Source organism: Eucalyptus grandis, chromosome 9 (genome assembly GCF_016545825.1).
Source record: "Eucalyptus grandis isolate ANBG69807.140 chromosome 9, ASM1654582v1, whole genome shotgun sequence".
Lineage (NCBI taxonomy): Eukaryota > Viridiplantae > Streptophyta > Magnoliopsida > Myrtales > Myrtaceae > Eucalyptus > Eucalyptus grandis.
Window position 1 is genome coordinate 43,994,779 of NC_052620.1, and position 23,238 is coordinate 44,018,016.

The window sequence follows — 23,238 nt, forward strand, 5'->3', positions numbered from 1 at the left end:
TAAATATACATTCTGTTATTGATCTCTTGTCATCATAACAGCTAGCAAAATTTACATCTAAATACCCTATTAACTGCAAGAATTGAACATCTTTATAAATCAACATATAATCTCTTGTCCTATTCAAGTACCTTAAAACCTTCTTGGCAGCAACCCAATGATCGTGTCCTGAATTTGACTGATGTCTGCCTAGAAGTGCCGTTGCAAAGGTGATATTTAGTCTAGTACAAATTCGAGCATACATTATACTTTGAAGTGCACTAACGCAAGGTACACCCTTTAACTAGATTTTCTCAATATCTAAATAAAGACAATGTAATAGATTCGATCCATCACCCTTAATAACAGGAGCAATTCCTAGCTTGCAGTGATGTATATTAAATATTTCCAACAAATGTCCTTTGAAATAAATCCAATACATATGGCAAGAACAATCCTTATGGACCTCAGTGCAAAGAACAAAAGATGCCTCAAGGTCACTAGTTGTAAGCAAAATATTATGTACATAGAGTATGAAATGACAATACTATGAAACTTTAATAATATTGTCTGGAAATTTAGTTAAGACCATGAATAAGATTTTTCAATCTATACACAAGTTTACTTAAAACATCTGCTGCAAAATCCTCCGGTTGTACAATATAGATTTTGTTATTAATGTGTCCATTGAAAAGACTGTATCTATTTAGCGTTATTGCATATCAAAAAGAGCTATTAATAACATGTTCACTCTGAAAAAATCTAAAAATATATATATTTCTTCACTATCCACTCTTCTTTTAGAGTGAAAACTTTAGCTACGAATTTAGCTTTAAACTTTACAATCTTTCTTTGAAATCATTTTAGTTTTGTACATCTATTTGCAATCAATGAGCTTGTGATCTTTAGGCAAATCAGTAAATTTCCAAACACTACAATATTTCATAGATTGCATAGCGTCTTTTATGGCATCTAATCACATATTCGATTGAGGATAAGAAAAAAATATTTATATAAGTGGCTAAATCAACCATACAATAGATATTGCAGTCATGCTCTCACAGATAGACTATATAGTTTAATGGTATAACTAATCGTCTTTCCCTAGCAAAACTCCTAAATAAAGCTACAACCACTTCATTCTACACTTGAGAAGTTTGAGAAATTTCATCATAAAGTATATCAAGAATAGTATCTTGAACCTCAACAAGTTTAGTCTATGATATAGGAGATTCCACAATTGTCTGTATAGGCAAAGGCGAAGACACAGTAACCCTCATCATACTATTTTCCTTAATAGTTTGAGAGCAGCTATCCTCTACAACTACGTCGAACTCTAGAAACTTTACTACATGTGATTCCATAATTATTGTACCTTCATTAGGGTCATAAAATCGATATCCCTTTGAACAATCTAGGTAAGATACAAAATAATTCCGAGTAGATCTAAATTGCAACGCACTTAATATTGGATTATACAATCTCACTTTTGCATGACACCTCTAAATTTTAATATGATTCAAGTTAAATTTACGTTCAGTCCATAACTCAAAAGAAGTTTAGGAAACAACTTTAGTAAGAAACATGTTTTTGTATGTGAAAATGTTGCTTTCAAAATATCAGCTTACAAAATACCAAATAAATTAGTCTTACTATCTATACTCATTCACCATGTTCATTATGGTGCAATTATACCTTTCAGCCAAATCATTTTGTCAAGATTTTCAGGCATAGTAAATTAAATTACCACCCCAGAATTTACCAAGTATTTGACAAATGACCCTTTAAGCCATTTAGCATTGTCATACTTGCCAAAATATTCACCGCCACTGTTAGGCCTGACAACCTTTAAGACTAATTCTAACTGTTTTATTATTTACCTCGGTCATTTTACTTCCACAATAATCTATCGAAGTCTTTAAATAACCATTAAGAGTAGATAAAATATCAACATTATCACATTTTCTACTCTTTCTTTATATATGTGTGAGATTATTCCTTAGACTGAAAACTTTTGGAAACAACCTTTTCAACCGTATACGAGACATATATATCATTATGTTAAAAAGTCCTTGCAAATGTGTCCTGATTTTGGTATTAGACAAGACATAATTTCAAGCCACTAAACGCACTATCTCCCTTCAACCCTTTGAGAGAAATACGACAAATAGAAAGAAAATCCATGGACCGACCCCATCATCTCTACCCCATAGGAACTACGAGAAAACCCCCAATGACGCCTTCGGCATCCAGGGGTCGCAACCGACCATAGAATCCTGTTCAATAAGTGGAACGAATTAGCTGTCCGCTCTTAGGTTGAGCAGTAAGGGTCGAAGTATTGTTAAAATTTTTCTATTGTGAAAACAAAAAAGTTTGTGACGCTGAAATGGTAATGGTCACCGATAAATAAGGTAACTTCCATCATCTTTTAGGAGTGTAGTCAGTTGGTAAACCACTTTTCAAATGTTCATAAATGAAATGCTTCATAAATAACAAGCAAATCCGATTACTCTTTTACCAAATAGAAAATCCTATTTCTACTACTTAAAATTTGAACCAATAAAAACCTCAATAATAGTGAAGTTATTAATTACAGATAAGGTGACTAAAATAACAAGTAATGTATATAATTAGCATCATGTGAGTAATGTGTAACTTGAAGACACACAAGTACACATTCAGAGAGTTACATGCAAAATCATATAATCACCTTTGGGCAGAATACATGATATGCAGATGTACACTCCCCACATGATAGTGGTTATAAGAATATATTCTAACTTTCATGAATTTATCACCTTTAGGCATATGAACCACTAGGATCAATCACTCCTGTACCACACCATCATGTATCCCTCCATGAACTAATACAAAATCACCTCTTTTGAAAGTATGACTACGCATTAGACTAGGAGACATCCCAATCATTATACGAGACCGATATTCCTCAAACCCAATCAAGTGTGCCACTTTGGCAGTCACTACTCAATTGAATATTTGAAACTCTCTCATACCAAGGATATAAGCTTTACTTCTCGGATATACCATATACATGTGATTTTAACTTTAGTGTATATATCACTAAAATCATATATCATGCTAATTACATTGATTTATTCATCTAGGAAAATCAATCATACATATATATAAAGGACCTAAAAGATAGACTTTAATGAAATCACCGATCACAGCAACACAAGAAACTTCTCATAATATAGAAGAAAGCGTCTCTTGTGCACCCAAATTACAAATTACCAAAACAACATAAAGAAGAATGCCAATCTAAAGGATCTCTCACAAATTAACATCAATTGCAATACAGGGTACCCCAGATTGACAAGCCCGATAGATGATTTATTAGCCAATTTTAAGTAATAAATTATCATAGCATCAACCAGTAGCCTATTAATCGAATCAAACCACAGAACCAAATATCTAAACTACAATAGTAGCTACTATTACTCTACATAAATGTTGTCATACTTCTTAACCATCAACAAAAATGTTCAACTTGATAAACATTAACAAGTGACCAGATGAGTTTAGGTACAATATCTAATAATTTAACTGACATGCATTACCCACATTAAGCAGATATGTTAAGTAGTACAATCAGTTTGGTCATGAGTTCTTAAGACGTCCATCATTCAAAGGTTACCAAAAAGAAACAAAAATACATCAAGATCCGTGTAAAGGGGTATGCTTGAATAACAAAAGTTTCATAACCTTTTACTATTTCCCACCACCTCATTATCCCATAATGGTTGTATTTCATTAAGCCCGCTTCAGTTCACAATAAAGTTTAACTTTTATTAATGAATCACACTTTTATAATATTTATGTGATAACATACCTATAAACCAACACTAGTATTTCCAAAATCACAAAAAAATACAAAAAAAAAATACAAAAAAAAATACAAAAATACATATATTTAGGGTTCCGTATATATTTTCATATCTATAAACTCATCAAACATGTAAAATAAATACACCACAACATAGAGGATGATCATACGAACCTGTAGCCGCCAATCACACGCCAAACCGATGCTCCACGCGCTCGCACGCGCCGCCTAAGTGCGCAGCGCGTGGAGCTCACGCGCCAACGTTCTGACCCCTTAAAATCGGTCCAATCGGTAGTGGTTCGACTAGTTCCCGACTCGACCGTCTAGTCCAACCGTCTGGTCAGACCGGTTGACCGGTCCGGTCAACAATTGACTGGGTCGGGTCAAGTCAACGGGTCGATTTAGGTCGACCGCGTATCAGGTCGGGTTGGACTCTGTTCACTGACCTCATCGTGACGTCAGCCCCACGCGTGGGAGTGCATGAGGGCGTGTGACCACGCGTGGGGAGTGTGTTCAATGCCCAGGCGGTGCATGGCCGCACGTGGGGGCACGTGGGGCCTCCCCCGATGACGCGTCGCCCACAGATTTGCTCGTCTCGATGAGCTCAATCCGAATTTGTAATTTAATTTGATTTTAATTGAACAAAAAATCACCAAAATCACCAAAATAGGGCAAAAATTCTATGCATTTGAGTTCTAGGTTATGGTTGCTCTGACCATATGTAAGAGACAAAACGTGCAATCCCAAGATCTCCATAACTAGAATAAGAGTACAGATGATTGAGTAGAAAAATTAACGCACCTGTTTTGGAATCCATCGTTCTTGATGCAGAAGCAAAAAAGCGATGATTCACGCACAAATCCTTCTCCTCTATTGCCCTCTGTATTACTAGCTTAATGAGACGGCCCCCTCACCCTTTAGCGCTAGGTTAATGCTCCTTATGTAAGGATACTTGTGAGAAATTAGGGTTAGAAGATAGACTTGAGCACTATTTATAGAGTTTCCAACCAGGCCCTCTCATTACGAGCCACACTCAACTCGGCCCACACTAGCCAGCCCCATATTAGACTAATTAAGAAACATTTTATCTCACCTTAAACCAACACCATAAAATGATAAATTACAATATCAATTAATATAGTCCATATTAGAAACACTCTTATAGAAAGCACCTAAACCTTCTGGTTTCTTGGGAAACAAAGAGAAAACAAGAGAAAATCTGAGGGTAAAGAGGAGGGAGGTCCCGGCGTGAGAGAGGAAGGAGATAGGGGAGGAGGAGACGAAGAGGGGTAGAGTGTGACATCCTGAAATCTAGGTTCTGCTTTCGATCGAAATAGTTGGGCATTTCATCGACGCATTTATAGTTCTTTTCCCTGAACTGATCACTCATGGGATGACTAGTCTATCAGGTGAAGCCATTAAGGAATTTTAACGCATTAGACTTGAGAATTCGATCAGGAAACGACTGCTCGACCGTGCAAATCTGCAAGAGTTCATCACGACACAGTAAGATCGATTAGAAATCGGAGATAGGTTAACTCGACAAAGGTATGTGATTAAGTGTGGGTGATTCCACCTAATTGCACAATTCTTGTCGATCGGCACTAAACCGATTATTCTGTCATTTCGATACCCCGTGTCCGTATTTGAAATCTTGAGATTTCTACGACAATTGAGAGTCGCCAATGTATCAAAGATGTACTTTGTGGCTTGAGAATAATCAACCACGGGTCAAATGCAAGAAAATTTCCTAAAAGCTACCCGGTAGATTAGGACGCACTAAATTCGTCGTCGAATTGAAATTAACCGTGAAATCGAACCCGAATTTAGAAATTGGGAGTTCTGTCAAGTCACAATTTATTTTAGGAACGTCGACTCATCTCCGGAAGATTTTTCTACAACCGAGATTTTTGGCGGAAAAGTAAAGTAATGCCGTTTTTGTTCGAGATTGTCAAATGGCCGTTTTGATCGAATCTTTGGGAAGCAAGTTGGATCATTTGATGGGGAAAAGTCATAAGAAGGTTGAGGACACATGGGTTAATTTAATTGAGCGTCAATTGGATGGAATTGATTGAGAATTGATTGAATTAAGTGTACGAGATTTTATGCCACGGCGGAAAAAGAAATTGGACCCATTGGACTAAGATTGTGAGAAATTGGAGATAGTGGAACATGACATCATAGTGATGTCATGGTGGGCCAATTTTTGGGAGATTAAATAAAGATAAAAATAAAAGGAATGCCCCCCCCTTTTTCCTTCTCTCTCCTCCCTCTTTCTTCCCCGTCGCCCCCTTTCTTCCCCATTCTCTCTTCTTGCTCGACGGAACCGTGCAAACCAGCGAGGCTGGAGGAGCAGCCGCCGAACGCCGCCGTAAGCCCACCGGAGGCCATCGCACGTCCAACCGCGCCTCCGCCTCCCTCCCTTCCCTCCTGTCTTGCCCGGTCGACCAGCTCCTTTCTTCCTCCCCTGTTTGTGTCTTTGCAAACCCGAAAACTGCGAGAGGAGAAACCTAACCAACCCCTCACACCGTCGCACTCCCTCGCCGTCGCGTGGACCACCGTTTTTCCGCTTCTCCTCGCGAGCTGCCACGCCGTCGTCCGCCTCCAGTGTGTCGTCCCTGCTCGTCCTCGCCTCCCGCAGCCGCGAGCCGGCGCAGCCACGGTTCAGCCCCTCCGGCCACCGTACACCTCCGCCTCGGCTCGTCGGAGCTCCGCCTAGCCCTCTCGGCCCTTGCATGCCCCAACCAAGCTCGGATCTACCCTTTCTCGGCCTTAAACAGCAGCGAACGAAGAGGAGAAAAATGGGTATGGCAGCGGCTTTGTGGCCCGTTTTGGCTGGCTTCCCGACCCCGGAAGCTAGGCCCGCTTTGGAGTGAATCGATCCCCTCGGCGTCCCCGTCGATTTGAGCCGCTCGGATCGCTAATCGGGTGAGTTTAACTCACTAATCCCCGCTTAGTAGGTTAATCACGTTTAAGGGGTGTTTAGATTAAACTAAGTAGGTTTAGGTGGTTAGATTAGTTTATTTAAATGTTAAGTGGATTAAGGGATGTGATTAGTTTAGTGGACAATTAATTAAAGTTAAGAAAATGTTTGGATTAAAGTAATCTTGTTTAAGCCTTAATTAATTATTTTAAATTAAATAATTAATTCGAAATTGTACTATTATAATAATAATATAATATAATATTATTATATTTAATTTTCGGAATAAATTTAATTATTTATTATTTTCCGGAAATTTTGATCGGGATTGTCGGTGACTGGAATTTTATGCGATGATCGTGATGAAGTCCGTTTGTTTAATTGAGCTCCGATTTGAGCTAAATTGAATTTATTGTAATTAATTATTAAATTTCGAAATTAATTAATAATTAATTAAAATTCGGAAATTAAGATTTAGAAGGCCGACGACCGAAATTCCGTGCTGATTATCGTAGTGCAGTCCGTTTATTTATTTGAGCGTTAATTTGTGCTGAATCGAATTAATTGTGAATTTAGGATTTATTCCTAAATTATCTGATTTTGGTTTAGTGATGGAGAAATAACCGGGCGTCTGTTTACAGCGCCAAAAAAATGTAATGGGCTGATGAAATTGGTGGGATATTTTTAAGTAAAATTATTATATTTTGGCTAAGGCTAACCGTGAACCCACACACGGCTATTTATTGTGAATGATAAAAATGATGAATTGACTATATGGTTTGAGTGGTATACTATATCGGCCTTCGGGCGATATGTCAGCTTTGGGTGAGCAGTATACCGGTATACTATATTGACCTACGGGCGATATGTCAGCTTTGGGTGAGCAGTATACCTTATTATCAGCTTTGGGCGAGCATATATAGTATACTAAATTGGCCTAGGGGCCCTAATCTATCAGCTTTGGGCGAGCATATACATAGTATACTATATCTATCGGCTTTGGGCGAGCTATGCTATCTATTATCAGCTTTGGGTGAGCAGTCCTAGACTATGGTCGGACTTTATAGATAGTATTGAATGTACCGACCAGGGAAAGGTCGTGGTGACATGTAATCGATTAAGTCGATTGATCGCTAAGTCGATCTGATTGGTGGAATGTAATTGTTTGTTATAGTTATCGATATTATTAATTGAACTAAAGTGCAGGAAAGGAACCGATTCCTAGGTAAGCCCTTTGACCTGTGTTGTGGTTAGGCAGCCCTTATGGCGTATTGGCTTCCTAATCAGGTCTTAGTGGGGTAGAACTTGCTGAGACATAGTCTCATCCCGGTTTGGGGAAAATATTTCATGTCCCTAGATGACGATCGTGGAGGACCGGAAGTCCTGAAGTTCAGAAGGTGGAGGTTGAAGAATCGGCAAATGGGTCTGACTAGTGGATGTTAAGACAGTTCCCTTTTTGATAAGCCGTAATTTTGTAAACAGCCTAAGTTTGTAATTAACCAGTTGGTCTATAAAGACTCGTCTTGGTTTGAAAAATATGATCCTACTTTTCTATCCCATTGTTTGATTGTCTGGGGATTTTATTAAGCTTCCGCATGCGTATATGAATGAATGGGTCGGCGACCTTCCTGGGACGTCGCAAATAAATCGACCAAGTAAGGGATGGGCGTGCGCCCGAGGATCGGGGCGTGACATAGAGAGAATGAAAAAGTGTGAGAAAATGATGAGATTTTTGGGGAGTCTTACAAGGGTGGCAACCATGCATGAATAGGGATTGGGTGATGGGAGATTTGGTGATGATGGGGGCTAGGGTCGGCGGCTAATAGGGCGAGAGGAATAGTTTTCATGCAAAATTCTAGCCTATGATCTTATTTTAGGTAATTTCATTTTAGTTAAAAGTTTAATTGAGGTTTAGTCATAAGTTCCACTTCCCATTTACCCCTACCATCTTCGGCCACAAGGAAAATTGGGTGTCCATTTCGGTCATTTGGATTTTGGGGTCACTTTAGTGTTATAGTTAGGGCATATTAATAATACTTACCGTAAAAAATTTTGCTACAAGTGGACTAATCCTAATCCCCTTTCATCAATTTACAACATTTATCTCAATTCCGGACCTCTTGCGGCCTGTACGGGCCATTGGGACCATCTCACGGCCCAATTTCCTTTGCTAGCCCAAGTTCTTGGCCCACTACTCAGCCCATGAAGCCCACTCTCAAGGCTCTCGCATGGCCCACCGAGCGCATTGCTTGGCCCAATTTCCAATCCATTGAGCCCACATTAGTTTACTCGCAATTTTTAAGATCGGAAATTTTAGGGCCTTACAACCAGTCCTAGGGGAAAAAAGGAAAAAGGAAAGAAAAGAAAAGATGATGAAAAAAGCTTACAAAAATTATACACGTCAATATCGATTGACGGTCATGTCATATATGACAATCAACATCCAATTTAACGATTTTCGACCAACGTAAGATCTAACAAAATTGCTAGACAAATTTTTTCCTCACAAAATCAGCATGCAAGAACATAGACTACCAGATAAGATGTGGCCCAAAAAAAAAAAAAAACTAAAAAAATTCGATACTTGATCATTGGGGTGAGCATCGGTTCAAGATCAACCTTGGACCGACCCATGATCAACCCAACCTTGCCAATCCTGGTCTGGTTTTCATGGGGATTGGGTCGGTTTTTTTATCTTAGGATTCCTAAACTGGTACTATGCGAGTTGGTTCTCAATCTTGGGAGTTCAGAGTCGGTCTAACCCGGACCAACCCTGATTCTATATATATTATATATGTAATATTTATAATTATTTATATAAAGAAAACTCTAAAATGAGCAGCGTCAACAACATTAAACAACTCTTTAGTTAAGAGTTCGAGTAATTTTAAATTGTTGCTTAATAAATTATATTTTAATGTTTTTATGGTGTCAATAGACATAATTTACAAAGAGGAAAATGTTTTTGTGAGGAGTCCTCTCGGTATCCAAAATGGCATAAATAGCTCATTATGACATCCTCCTCTAATACATGTTCTCGTCTATCTTATTTGTTCTCTCAGTCTTCAATTTGCCAAAATCGGAAGAAAAAAAAAAAAAAAACTTCTCCGCTCGCCACTTGACACTTGCCTCACTCGCTTTGGGCCACTTGTGCCACTCACCGCTTGATGCTTGCCTGGCTTGTTACTCCCCATTCGACGTTCGACACTCACTTTGCTTGATGCTTACCCCACTCAACGCTCGCCGCTCACTTCTCTTAGCTGACCTCGCTCGTCACCGAATCCATTGGATTAGTCCGGTCCTCAGTCGCTTTTCCAAAGATTACAAAAAATGAAATAAAAAATTATTTATTGGTCTCGAGTTAACTCTGGAACTAGACCAAACCTATTGGATTAGTCCAATTCGGTCCTCAATCGCCTTTTCAAGAAGTACAAAAAATCAAATAAAAAAATTATCAATTGATTCCGAGTTAACTTTAGAATTGGACCAAACTTACTGGGTTGGTCCGGTTCTTGGTTCTAAGTTCAATAGGATTGATTCTCGATCTCAAAAATTGAGAATCGGCACTGTATGGATTAGTCGAATTTACTTAATCGAATCGGCATTCAAATAGTTAATATTCAATGCTTATCCCTGCATGGTGCTGACGGCGGAGTAATCTACTTTTACCAAAAAGTTATGCTGACGTCACTCTTCGGAAGTCGCATTTCGGTGTTAGGTGGGCAATCCCAATCAGACTGCTTTCAACGAAATCTATTTTGTTGTCCCCGACCGAGAAAGACAAGCTTTCAAGAATGTCAGTGCAGGGTATCAATTGGGAACAAGTGAGGTAAAACGGGGAGATAAAACTTCTTCTTGGCTGTGATTATTATTCTCATTGTCATTGTTAATGTTGGCAACATCGGAGACACAGGACGAAGAAACCCCGGATCGTGCTGACGGCGAGTGATCGATGATGATCGGAGGAGATTTGGGGTTGGAAGAAATCAAACATATTCATGGGTTTCTTCGCTTTCTTTTGATCCATGATAATTCTTATTTTTAGAGAGGTGACACGAAATTAGAAGTGTGGAAATCCCATAGCTTTTGGGTCACAGATCGATCAGAGTGATCAAATTACAGCGGCACAAAATCAAGTTATGAAGTGTGCACTTTAATATAAGGTATTTGGGTTGGATTAAGACAAAAGGATCTAAGATGGTGCAATGAGTGCGCGTGCTAGGCAGGGATAATATATGTTTCCTAAAAAAATTTTACCACAAAAAAAGGAACAATTAAATTAAATATAACTGGGGACTACGGTCCAACAAAAAAGTATAACTAAGCACAAAAGTTACTAACCCACGTGGTTCTCTAGTATTTTCTTAAATAAAACATATTCAATTAATTTACTAGAACCCTAGGGGAGGAGACACAGAACATGTCTATATATCAAAGACATATTTAAGCATATTTAATTAAGAAATCTATTTTTACTAGAAAGCTGCGCGTCTTTATGTAAAGTGGTGATCGGATTGGTTCCAGTGGGTGGCGTCTCCTCTCTTCCTCTTCTTCTTGTCTCTTCAAAATTCAGGGGCTAACCCGCGGCCCGTGGAGTTGTCCGATTCGCCTGTCCTTTATTCTATACGGCACAACCTTTACGAAATCAGTGAAGAGAAAAAACATATGAAAAACCTAGTGGAAGCATCATCGTCTCTTTTTGAGGTTGGGTCCCGTAAGATGTTACTGAAACCCGGGGGCTTTCGTCATCGCTTTCGTCAAATGTGCTTTAAGGGGAAAAGGTTCCATCGGCGCCCAAGAATCTTGCGTCGCACCGAATTAGACTGAGCAAATTGCATCTCCTCAGTCAGCGCTGGATCATATACCGTTGGAATCGAAAAAGAAAAACTTATCACTTCGGGGAAGAACAAAAGAAACCCTTTAAGCTCTAATCATGTTATTGTTTTTGGCTCTCCCGGGTCACAGGCCAACATTTAAAAACAAAAAGGCGCAAAAGAAAAATAAAGAGAACACGATCCTGTCGCAAAAACTTTCTAATGAAAACTCAAGCGGCTGCGTGGCTTGTGCCACCAGCAACCTTGCGAAGGACAGCAAAGTGGAAGTTGCAAGAGACCGTGTCCCAGTACATCCCGATCTCGTCCCCGACCTTCAACCCTCGCCCCTTAGCGAACAGCTTGTTCCAGTCCCCGTTCAGCAAGTAGCTCCTCGACGATGCCCAGTAACGGAACACGAGCCGGTGCTCGTCGCCTGTGTCCGCGTCCCTCACGACGACCTCCATCCCGTCCTTGCTCTCGACCTGGCCCACCATCTCCTCGCCCATCCACCGGAGCACGTGGGTCTTCACGCAGCCCCTCGGAAGCAGGAGCCGCGACAAGTGCCCGAGGTCGCTTTCCGTTAGCTTCTTCCTGATCTTCCACGGGTTCTCGTAGAGCACCAAATCCGTGGAGATGTCAGCATAGTGCTTCTCTTCTTCCTCGTGCCTTGGAACGGGCCACTCGTTCTTGTTTGGAACGACGCTACGTGATGATCTCTTCCTTTCTGCACGAATAAAGCGGGTTCCGTCAGAGGTCGACGACTCAAAAGTTTTCAGATACATCATATGACACCTAAAACAAATCTCCTCGTCTCTTTTCTTCTCTTCTTTCTTCTTCTCTTTTCTTTTCTAATATAAACTAATAATTTCTCAGGAATTATTTATTAGTATAAACCATGGAGGTCACCATAGAATGGCTTTCGTATATTTCAATTGAACGAACGGTGTTCACATACTCGTTAGCCTGAAATGTGGAAGCCCAACTTTATGGCCGGTTCTTTTGATGTCCTCTTGAACTTGCTTCGAGTATTCACCAAAAGTGAACTTTCTGTAGACGGAGGGCTCTCTGCAGCTCCCGATCTGAGAGTCAGACGAAGGGCAGAGGGAGTAGGCAACGGAGTATCTCTCCACCTCGCCGTCCATCGCCACCTTGTGTGCCACGCTCCTGTACACGTCATTGCTCCACGCCTGCCCAAAAAAAGATGAGTAATTCATATCCACGTTAATCATTGTCCTCGTTCAAGACACAAGAAAAGTCGGAGCGTTGAAGAATCGGATGAGCATTGATTGGATAATCATTGTTTTGAGTAGTTGCTTTCTTTTATTCGTTACCTGAAGGAGGTTTCCGATGCTGACGATGAGAGCGTCACAGTTGGGCTTCACGGGGACCCGTCGGGAGTCCTTGAGCAGCTGGAGGCCTCCTACCTGGTCCTGGTAGAGAATGGTCAGAAAGTCACTCTCCACGTGGGGTACCAAACCGAACATCTCTGGCGAGAGCGGGCATGCAGGGTAGTGGTTCAGCCGGAGGAAGCACATGCTCTCGTGGCATATCTCATCGAACGCACTGCGGCCCCCATGCCTGAGGTTCTCTGCCAGGACAACCGCCAGGGTCCTGGCCAGCCTAGACATGGAGGGGGCCAAGTCCATCATCACTCCTCCGAGAGAGCTGAATTGGCCATGGCAAGAGGGATCGTATATTTTACTGAGGGGGACATGGAAGGCCTCAGGCCAGGAGCATTGGGCAAGGGAGGTGGCGGTGGGAGTGTCCCGGCAGTAGGAGTTGTTGAGGAGGCCGGACTTGGCCTTGGTCTCAAACGGTGTCTCAAACAGCTTCACCTGCTCCCTCCTCATCTCCCCAAGCAGCTCACTGCGGATCCCATGGTTCACCACCCGGAAGAATCCCCAGTCTGTGGCGGCCCTGCGGATGGCCTCTGCACACCACTGCCTTTCTGCCTCACACTCACTGCTCAGCCAACTCAGGTCTATCACTGGGAGCTCACGCTCCTGGGGTGTCGCCGTGTTGGCATTCTGGATTGGAGAGGAGGAGCTGCTGGGGCAACTGGGGAGGAGTTGGGGGAAGTTGGTCAGACGGGGTGGGTCTGAGATTGATCCTGTCATTGCCACAGTGTGTGTGTGAAGAAAGTGCGGTCTGAGGGAGCAAATCGAAGGCGACGAGTGATGCTAATACGCTTCGAAGCCGTTGCGTATTTATACGGGGAGAGAGTGAAAGAGCACAAATAGAAGGGACAAAAAGCGGCGACAGCGAGGGAATAATTAAAGGAGGAGATCCAAAAAGTTTGTTTGGGCCGCACGAGAGGGAGGGATCAAGTTGGACGGGAATCGGTTTATGTGAGGGAGTTGATCTAAAAAAGAAATCTTTATGTAGTATTCACAAGAGAAATGATTGTATCTCAATCGTTAATCTATTTTGAGAATGACAAATTATTATGAATCACAAAAAATTAAATAATAAATAATCATAAATTATCGTGAGACCTATTCATTTAAGAATTTATGGCTTATAACAAATTATTATTTTCACAATAACCCAAAAACTGTTATTCTAGCATAGCCCCATTCACAAACTCCATTATTCTTTAGTGGGTCAATTTCCAATTAGTGGTCATTGAGATTCATGGGCAATGCGTATTAATACACATGGGCAAACAAACATTACCTCTCTTTTTTCCCTTTCAAAAAATTTGAAGTGATTGAAGTTTTTATTTGGAATTGTCTTAAGTCTAATTCCTATTACTTTGACTAGATTATTTGCAACTGCGTAATTACAACACAAACATGGTGATCAATGGGACCTTTGATTAAATGAATTAACATCTTTTTTCCATAATTGACCTCCTCTCCTCTTTTCTTTAATCCAAAGGAGGTCAAATTAAGATTATTGTTCAATTATTTAAGCGTAATTTTCAAACTAACCTAACCAAGAATGGAATCACGTTATGTAGGATTTGAACTGGCAACGTCGGGTTTTGGAGACCCACAATTTACCAAACTGAACTAAGAGTGCTTTCTTATCTTCTTATCATTATCACACTACCTAAAACTAAAAAGAAAGAAAAGATTTTTTTCTAACCCGACTACATCTTTTATACATAAGACTATCATATAGAATATGATATAATAAAAAGGGATTATGTATGCCGGGTTCTAATCAATTTTAATAAATCTCTTCTTACTACTCGGATGAGAAGTAATAGATAGGGCTGATAGAATTTGAACCTAACATTTTGTACCCAAAACAAATGCTCTACCATGCTGCGCTACATCCCTTTTTATTGGTCTAGACTGTCATTTTAAAGAATCCCTATCTTGTTTTCAAAATCCTTATTTTCTCCAATGATATATCCAAGTAATCTTGCCATTTTTTTTTTTAATTCTCATGTAACATATGATGATGATATGATGATGGATAATAACAACAATAATAATTTTTTTAAAAAATTCTTGAATTTTGTATACTTTTTTTTTTTTTTCACTACCCGAGACTAGGCAACTCTCGGTGGCCCCTGGCAAGGGCCCTGATGCTATCGCTGTGGTTAGTGAGGGTGTTGTGGCTCTCACTGAGGTCTAGTGGGTGGTGGTCGCCGGTCCTATGAAAAAAAAGAGAAAAAAGAAAGAAAAGAAATTCAACGAAAAAAGCTTATTAAGTTGTACGCGTCATCACTGACTGCTAGCCATACCATATAGAACAATTGACGTCCACTTCAATGCTTTCCAACTAATGTGAGATCTAACAAAATCGCTGGACAAATTTTTTCTTCACAAAATCGGCATGCAAGGACATAGAATACCACTTAAGATGTGGCCAAAAAAAAAAAAATCTTAAAATCGGTACTTGATCGAACCGGCATCGAAATATTTAAATATTTAAACCGTCCATAATTACTCACTAAAGTCCAGACTGTTATACGTGCGTGCTGTTGGCAGTGGAGCAGTCATTAAGCGTATTCAATTAAAAGTAATCTACTTTTACTAGAAAGCTGGGGCGATTTCCCCTTCAGATCACGATCGCTTTCCGGAAGCTGCTTGGCTTTATGTTACGAGCCGTTGGATTCGTTTCATCTGGTCGAAGCGTCGGCTTCCGTCCTCTTCTTTCTCTCTCTCAATATTCAAAACTGATCCGGGGGTTGTCCGATACGCCTGTCCTTTATCATAGACCGAACCAACCTTCATGAAATCAATGAAGAGGAAAAACATTAATAAAGCCTAGTGGAAAGATCATCGTCTCGTTGAGCGCTGCGCTGACGGTTGACACCTTGTTGTGGATGCCACATGTGGGACGGATCGAGTCCACCGTGGGCTTGGGTCAGTACGATGTTAGTGACCACTGTCCGAGGTCGCTTTCTCAGCTTCTTCCTGATCTTCCATGGGCCCTCGTGTCTCCGGTCGGGGCGCTCGTTCTTGTTTGGGATGACGATCTCTTCCTCTCTGCACAAATAAGAATAATGTGGGTAACGTCAGAGGTCGATGGCTCTGGAGCACTCCGCTGTTGCCCCGAAGCAGGGCAGGATCGATATCCCGACGCGGGTTGCCGCCGCTGTTGTTCACAACCGCGAAAGAGAAGCTTTCTTGAATATTACTGCAATTCTACTATCAATGTGGTGAATCAAAAGCGACTCATGATGATTAATTAAGATAAAAGATTGAATCCGGTCCAAGAGATTAATATGAGATTTTACAGTCTCAGAGCTGACCCATTAAAGGTCGATTTTCGCTTCATTGGAAGGTCATCATTCCTAGCTCTGACCAAAACGTTCGGAATGTCTAATGCACATAATACCGTATCCTAAAAACAGCGGTGAAATCCGCTCACAACGCAGTTACTTGAATATAAATCCGCAGTGTGCCTCTTCATCGTGATTGATTATATGCATCGCCTCGCCTGGCTCTCTAAAAGATGTTTGTAATGTGTTAATGTGTTGTCTTTTCTGGCAAATTATAAGATTCTCAATAAACATTGTCGTGCTTTTATGGATGTTAATGGTGGATGCCGGAATCTTTTCTCGATAAACTCCTGCTTTGGGCTTGGAATTCAACCGCCTTCTGATTTCTTCTGTACGGTCCATCCTATGTCCCCCACGAATATGTCTTGACACCCTTTTGGCTTGGCCCTTTTCTGAGATCCTATGCAACACGACATGCACATTATTTTCTTGGGAGCTTGGAAATCGACTGTGGATTTAGGGAGACTCGTCAACTTAATCAAGTAAACAGTCATGTGATGACCCCCGAAAGCTGACTAAGATGGACCAAATTCGGTCCAATTAGGATAGGATGGAACGACATTTACCCATCATCTAGTTTCATGATCATAATCTCCGGTACACCATAGGGTGCAATGGAAATGGACTTTCAGGTCATGCATAGTCACTCTTTAGGATCAAGTGATACATGAATCACCCAATTCTTAGCAATCCATTCGTGTCCAATGTTTTCCTAATTGTTCATCGCTTGTTGGCCTGAAGCACGGTGGGATCGATATTTCGATGCCTTTTTGAATGTTATTGCAGGTCTGAGTAAGGAACAAGTTAAGTGTTAGCCAGGAACCTGGAGATAAAACTTCTTCCTGGGCTCCGATTCTCCTTCTTATCATCGTCAACTTTGGGTAACATTAGAAACATAAGACAAAGAGGCCATTGATGGTGCCGCTGGCAAGTGGTCGATGACGATTGGAGGAGTTTTGCGGTTGAAGGAAGCAATCTCAATGGTTTTTTTTTTTTTGCTTTCTTGCGATTCATGTTATCTCTTTCTCTAGAGAGATGGTGAGAGAATAGAAGTGGTGGAGACCAAGAGATAGCGGCAGTCCTAGATGGTTGCGAGTGATCGAACTATAGTTGGACAAGATCAAGTTGTAAAGTAAGCGCTTGAACTACAAAGTGTTGCCTAATTCAGGTTGGATTAAGAGAAATGTTTTGGCTTGGGATTGCTTAAATGATCTCTGATTAATCTCAGACATGGAGTTCAAGGTTTCCTAATTTATGGTGAATGCATGTACGAAATAGAATAGGAAAGTGGATTTCTACGTGTGCATGTCATAGGTTTCAATTTCCTAAAACGGTAGGCAATAACATAATTCTTTATTAGAGAATTACAAAATAGGGGATATTTGATATTCATGATTTTTCACAATGAGAGAGCTGAAGACATATCTTTATCCATAGTAAAACCTTAAAGATATTTATTCCGGAAAACCGAAGAGACAAAGAAATCCGATTTCTCTTCCTTAACCCACACTTTTCCTTAACATATTTCATTTGATAGAGGAAAGAATACAACATTCGTTCTCTTCACATTGTGGGTGGAGAGAGGATCAGATTTTATTTATACAGGTTATCAATAGGTTCCTTCCATCAAAACACATTCTACCTTCATGTATTTTCATAAAAATCGTAACTTCCTCATAAGGATTACATATTTTTGTTTCATGAGAGTCGCAACCTTTCATATCTCCCCAAATTTCTTATTTTGTTATTATTAACAGAAACAAGCGGTTCTAGTTTCCATACCAGTTCCACCTGGAATTTAGAACCTTACCATTAGAACAGGTTGCTCATTTTTTGGAACCAAAAACCTATTCTTTATACTGTGTAACTTGGAACCTGGAACATATCCTATCACAAGTTCTAGGGTAAGTTTCAGGGTCTACTAGGTTCCATGTATATTATTAATTAGATGATTTCGCGAATTATTATATTTAATGATCACTACTTACTGTTACAATTCACTGACTATAACTTATATTAAGAAACACAAAAAATATGAAGCCTGAACAAAGGAAAAGTCTTAGTCATGTAATAGAAATTTAGACCAATGGTTTCAGATTGTACATTCATCAACGAATGCCATGGAATATCACAAAATCAATCGAAGACACAAATCAATAAAAACACAAAGTTTTATTCAAGATTCTAACTTACATGTTCTAAGTTTCAAGTTCCACCAACAAAGAACTTACCCATCGAAACAAGTTTCCCAATTTTTGGAACCTAGAACCAACCCTGTATAACTTAAAACCTGGAACAGGACAGGTTCCTACTAGTTCAATTCTCAAGTTTTAGGTTCTACCTTGAAACCATGCTTACCCCTAATTGTTAAAAGTAGACGCCGAGTGATTTGTTAAACCAACTAGATGATTTATTTGGTAAGAACAAATAATTTAATTAGCCATTTAAAAAAATAAAAAATAACATCCGGCCAATTAGTAATAAGATACACACTAGCTAATAAGGCAATGGTTAAGAAATATACGTATATGTTGTTGGACCATTTGAGCTTTTCTTTGAGAAATTTTTTTTCTTACATGTAGTAAGAATCAAGATAAAAATTGACACTCCCCATTTGTTTCATGAAAGATAAATGATTTGAAAATATTTTCCTAAAATAGCTCGTATTGCCTATAAACATAAACGAGCAAAAATATTTTCATCATCCAAGAAAATGTTTAAACATAACTTTTTGTTGTTAATGAAAATTGACTAATTATTTCAAGCGATATTTTTTAAAATATGACTTCCAAATCATATGCTTTCTAAAACAAATGGAGCATAAATTTCATCTTTTTCTAAAAAACCTAAACAAGCTTGGGTTAAGCAAAAAGGCGCATATCTCTGAACTCCTGAATCTTGAAAGACGATTTGGATAATTAACACTGTTGTCCTAATTGAAACTCTCAACACATTAGTTTTTCCTAATACCGTTTGAATAAGGAAGCAAGAAACATCATATTTTGCTTAAGAGTCCGTTTGTTTCGCAGAAAATTCACATTTTGGGAAATATTTTCTTAAAAATGATAACTTGTCACTTATGAAAATTGTATAAATGAAAATATTTTCATCGTTCACAAAAAGATTCAGGTATAGGTAGTTATTGATAATGAAAAAATTTTGCTGCACAATTATTCCAAGCGAGATAATCAATTATTTTTAGAAAAACCTTCTCCAAATTGTTCATTATCCAGCCAAACAAATAGACCCTAAGAGTAGTGCTAAATATATTAAGACTAATCTACTAATGATGTGTCGTACTCTAACTGGGCATTTATTCAATACCCAATTAATATTTTCTACATCATAACAGTAGTGTGTCAATTTCATCCTAAGATCTAGCACTTCTCTTTAATTTGCAGCACTAAATGTATTCGATTCTTTTAATATTTGCTAGCATTAGTCTCTTTTGGGGAATCGTATGATTGTAGTAGTCTGTAACTCCAATCCCACTTGATATTTGAACTTGGTTGAAGTATGAAGGATGGAATTATTTGATCTCAAATAGACAAATATCAAGTGTCATGCGCGTCTTTTATATATTGTACGTCTTATTTTCATTGCTCCCTATTTTTAACATTGAAATATGGGCATGGAATCCCTAATTTACTTATTCTAGTAAGAGTCGAGTAAGATATAACAGTAATTCCGAAGGAATTATAAATTTTAAGTGACAAAACTACGGGCAATTTCAAATCTCTCTAGATTACCATGCAAGAAACCATACCTAATATAAGGTATTTACTCATTTTGTTGTACTCAATATAATAGCTAATATTTCTTATCGCAAGATTTTTTTTTATTAAGACAAAACCCGAAAATCTGCGCTTGAATTGCAAAGTATTTCCTTATCCGGTTGGACTAAGAGCATGGGGTAACGAGCACCTTTGTGCATGCGCTATAAGAGAATATATGTTTCCTAAAACGTGATAAATTAACGGAAATAAGTAGAAAAATTATAAATTCATGTGATTCTCTATTATTAGGAAAATAAATTTATCGGTGGGAAATTTAAGTGGAGATTAATGTACTTGTGCTATAATCCCTTAAGGGGAAAAAATGGTCTTGTAGTATTAGTGGGAAATCAATCTTGAATCTTGAAATTTATTTCATTTTTTAATTAATCCCCACATATATTAATTTTAACCTGACTCAAATCAATCCCCTACCGACCCCATTTCTTTTCTTTATTTTGTGTAATTTTTTGCCATGTAACTACCTGTGTTTTAAAAGAATTCATAATATATACATTTTAAATTCAATTCTTTTCTTAAAGTGAATCAACCTTCTTCTTTTTTCCAGCCTTTTAAAGTCTCGTCCTACTACACGATGAAAAGGGCGTAACAAATTAGGAAATAAATCTTGGATCTTGAATTTATTTCCTTTTTTATTAATTTCCACACACACTAATCTTAACCTGACTCAACTTAAGAAAGAGCCTCTCACTCCACAGCGCACTCTCAAAACTTAACTGTAAAGATTGATGACGGCACTCCCCTTCCCATTTCCAACGGTAAACTAACTATATGCCCTTCTCTAACCTCCGATTATCATTCTCATTGTCATCGTTGATGTTGGCAGCATCGGCACTCCCCTTCCCATTTCCAACGGTAAACTAACTATATGCCCCTCTCTAACCTCCGATTATCATTCTCATTGTCATCGTTGATGTTGGCAGCATCGGAAATGCAGGACGAAGAGACCGTGGACGGTGCCGGTGGCAGGTGATTGATGATGATTGGAGGAGATTTGGGGTTGGAAGAAATCGAATATCTTCATGGGTTTCTTTGCTTTCTTCTTATCCATGTTAATTTTTTTTTCTGCAATGAATGCGAAATTATAAGTGTGGAAATCCCACAGATTTTAATATAGGAAAAAAGCCACCAAAAATCCCAAACTTTCCTCAAAGTAACAAATTTACCTCAAACTTTTTTTTGTGATATGAAAAATCCCAAACTTTGCTAATCGTGACACATTTACCCCAAACTTTATGGCTAATGGCATTTTTGTCTTATTTTTCCTTATTTTTTTCCTTTTCCTTTTCTTTTTTTTTCGCTTTTTTCGTCTTCTCTCTTCCCTCCACCGATGGCCGGCAGAGGGAAGCCGGGTTTAGGCAAGGGCCGCCCCCGCCAACGTTGAGCGAGGGTTGCCCTCGCCTGGGCTAGCGTGGGCCACCCTTGCCAATGTCGAGGGAGGGCTGCCCTCGCCCGGGTGTTGCCCTCACTAGCCCGGGCGAGGGCGACCTTCGCCTTGGTTGAGCAGGACAGCCCTCGCCAGATCCGGCGAGGGCCACCTTCACCTGACGTCGCCTGGGCCGAATTTGGCAAGGAATGCCCTTGCCTGACGCCGGCGAGGGCCACCCTTGCCTGACGTCGGCGAGGGCCACCCTTGCTCGAGTCCGACTTCCCGGTGAAGGGAAGAGAGAAGAAAAAAAAAAAAGAAAGAAAAAAAAAAAAAAGTAAAAGACGAAAATAAACTATATTTTGGGGTAGATGTGTCATGCAAATACAAGTTTACGGTTTTTTGTATAACGTAAAAAAATTAGGGTAAATGTGTCACAATTAGTAAAGTTTTGGGTTTTTTGTGTCACAAAAAAAAGTTTAGAGTAAATTTGTCACTCTTGCCAAAATTTGGGGTTTTTGGTGGCTTTTTCCCTTTAATATAAGGTCTCCAATATTTTTTCTTTGTTCAAAAAAAAAAAAATCAATCAGGCGCATATTGTCATCCTCTCCTCATAGCACGGGTAAAATGATGACCGTCCCTGTGGTCCAGTTTGCGTTCTAGAAAGAAGGGACAATGCAGGTTATTACTCATGTCGCATAAAAAAGATCACTTCCGCTTCCTCCTCGGACTTCTTAAGACTTTGTCACGATATTTCTCTAAAGTGCATTGTGAGATGTTATCGTCAAAGCTCAGTAAGTTGATTAGTTCTTCCAAAGAATCTCGTGCAACCCCCGTTACAATAAAATAAAAAAGGTGGATATCAATTACGCAGTGCGAGATATTGAAGGATCGGCACTCTGATCCTACCGTCGATCAACCAGCCGAAATCGTCACCTCATGAGCTCGCGGGCAGAGACTCAAACCTAGTAACCTGTTCATCGTTTCCAGTAGCCTTCCTTTCATCCCTACATGAGTTAATTGTAAAGGAGTGAGAAAACACTTCCATCGAGAAAACCAGCCCGTGGGAGAAACTCATTAGCTTCAAACTGGTTTGTTTCCCCTTCCCTAGTCCAGTTGGATCTATTATGTACCGATTCCCTTTTACCGGACCTCTCTAGTGTTTTTAATTGAATCAAATGAACTTTATCTCGACCCCCAAAAAAAAAAATCTTTTCCTGAATATAATTCAAGCTGCGGATCTAGCAGAACCATTCCAAGTCCCATTTGATTAGACATTATGAACAAACTAATCCAATACATAGAACGGAAGACAAATGGGTCACATGCATCGATAATGATATGTAGACACCGTTGATTATTTCTCTTTTTTTGGGTGTTAAGACACCATTGACTTAATTGCTACACAAGCATACAAATCGATATGTGAATGTTAAGGTGAAGAGCAGGAGGAGGGGCTGAGAGGCTTCTCTGACCCGAATTGTTAAACCCAGCCCGATCCACTTTGTAAAGTGGAGAGAGGAGAGAGAGCGAAAGAGCGCAAACTAGAAGGCACAAGAGCGGGTGAGATTGAGGGAATAAAGGAGCTACAAGTAGTGACAAAATTCTTACTGCTTTTTCGCAGCAAAATTCTTGCTGTTTTTTCGCTGCAAAATTCTTGCTTGGACTCAAGGTATAATCTGGGTCCGATAACAGAATCAACCGCACCCAAGAACGAGCGAGCGAGGTTCGTGTTATCCAATCATGTTCCATCGACTCAGCTTTCGCTTTTGGT

The 23,238-nt window shown here is 39.6% G+C and overlaps 1 protein-coding gene across 1 annotated transcript in view; it reads right to left on the reverse strand.

Annotated features, from left to right (window-relative positions):
- The window catches only part of LOC120288586 (gibberellin 2-beta-dioxygenase 7-like), a 37,695-nt gene extending 24,015 nt beyond the window's left edge, over positions 1-13,680 (reverse strand). The window contains exons 1-3 of the mRNA XM_039302657.1: positions 12,895-13,680; positions 12,519-12,750; positions 11,827-12,287 (exon numbers count right to left, since the gene is read on the reverse strand). Of these exons, the coding sequence (XP_039158591.1) occupies positions 11,827-12,287; positions 12,519-12,750; positions 12,895-13,680 (1,479 nt within the window). The remainder of the gene's footprint in view (positions 1-11,826; positions 12,288-12,518; positions 12,751-12,894) is intronic.
- Between the last annotated feature and the right edge of the window lie 9,558 nt (positions 13,681-23,238).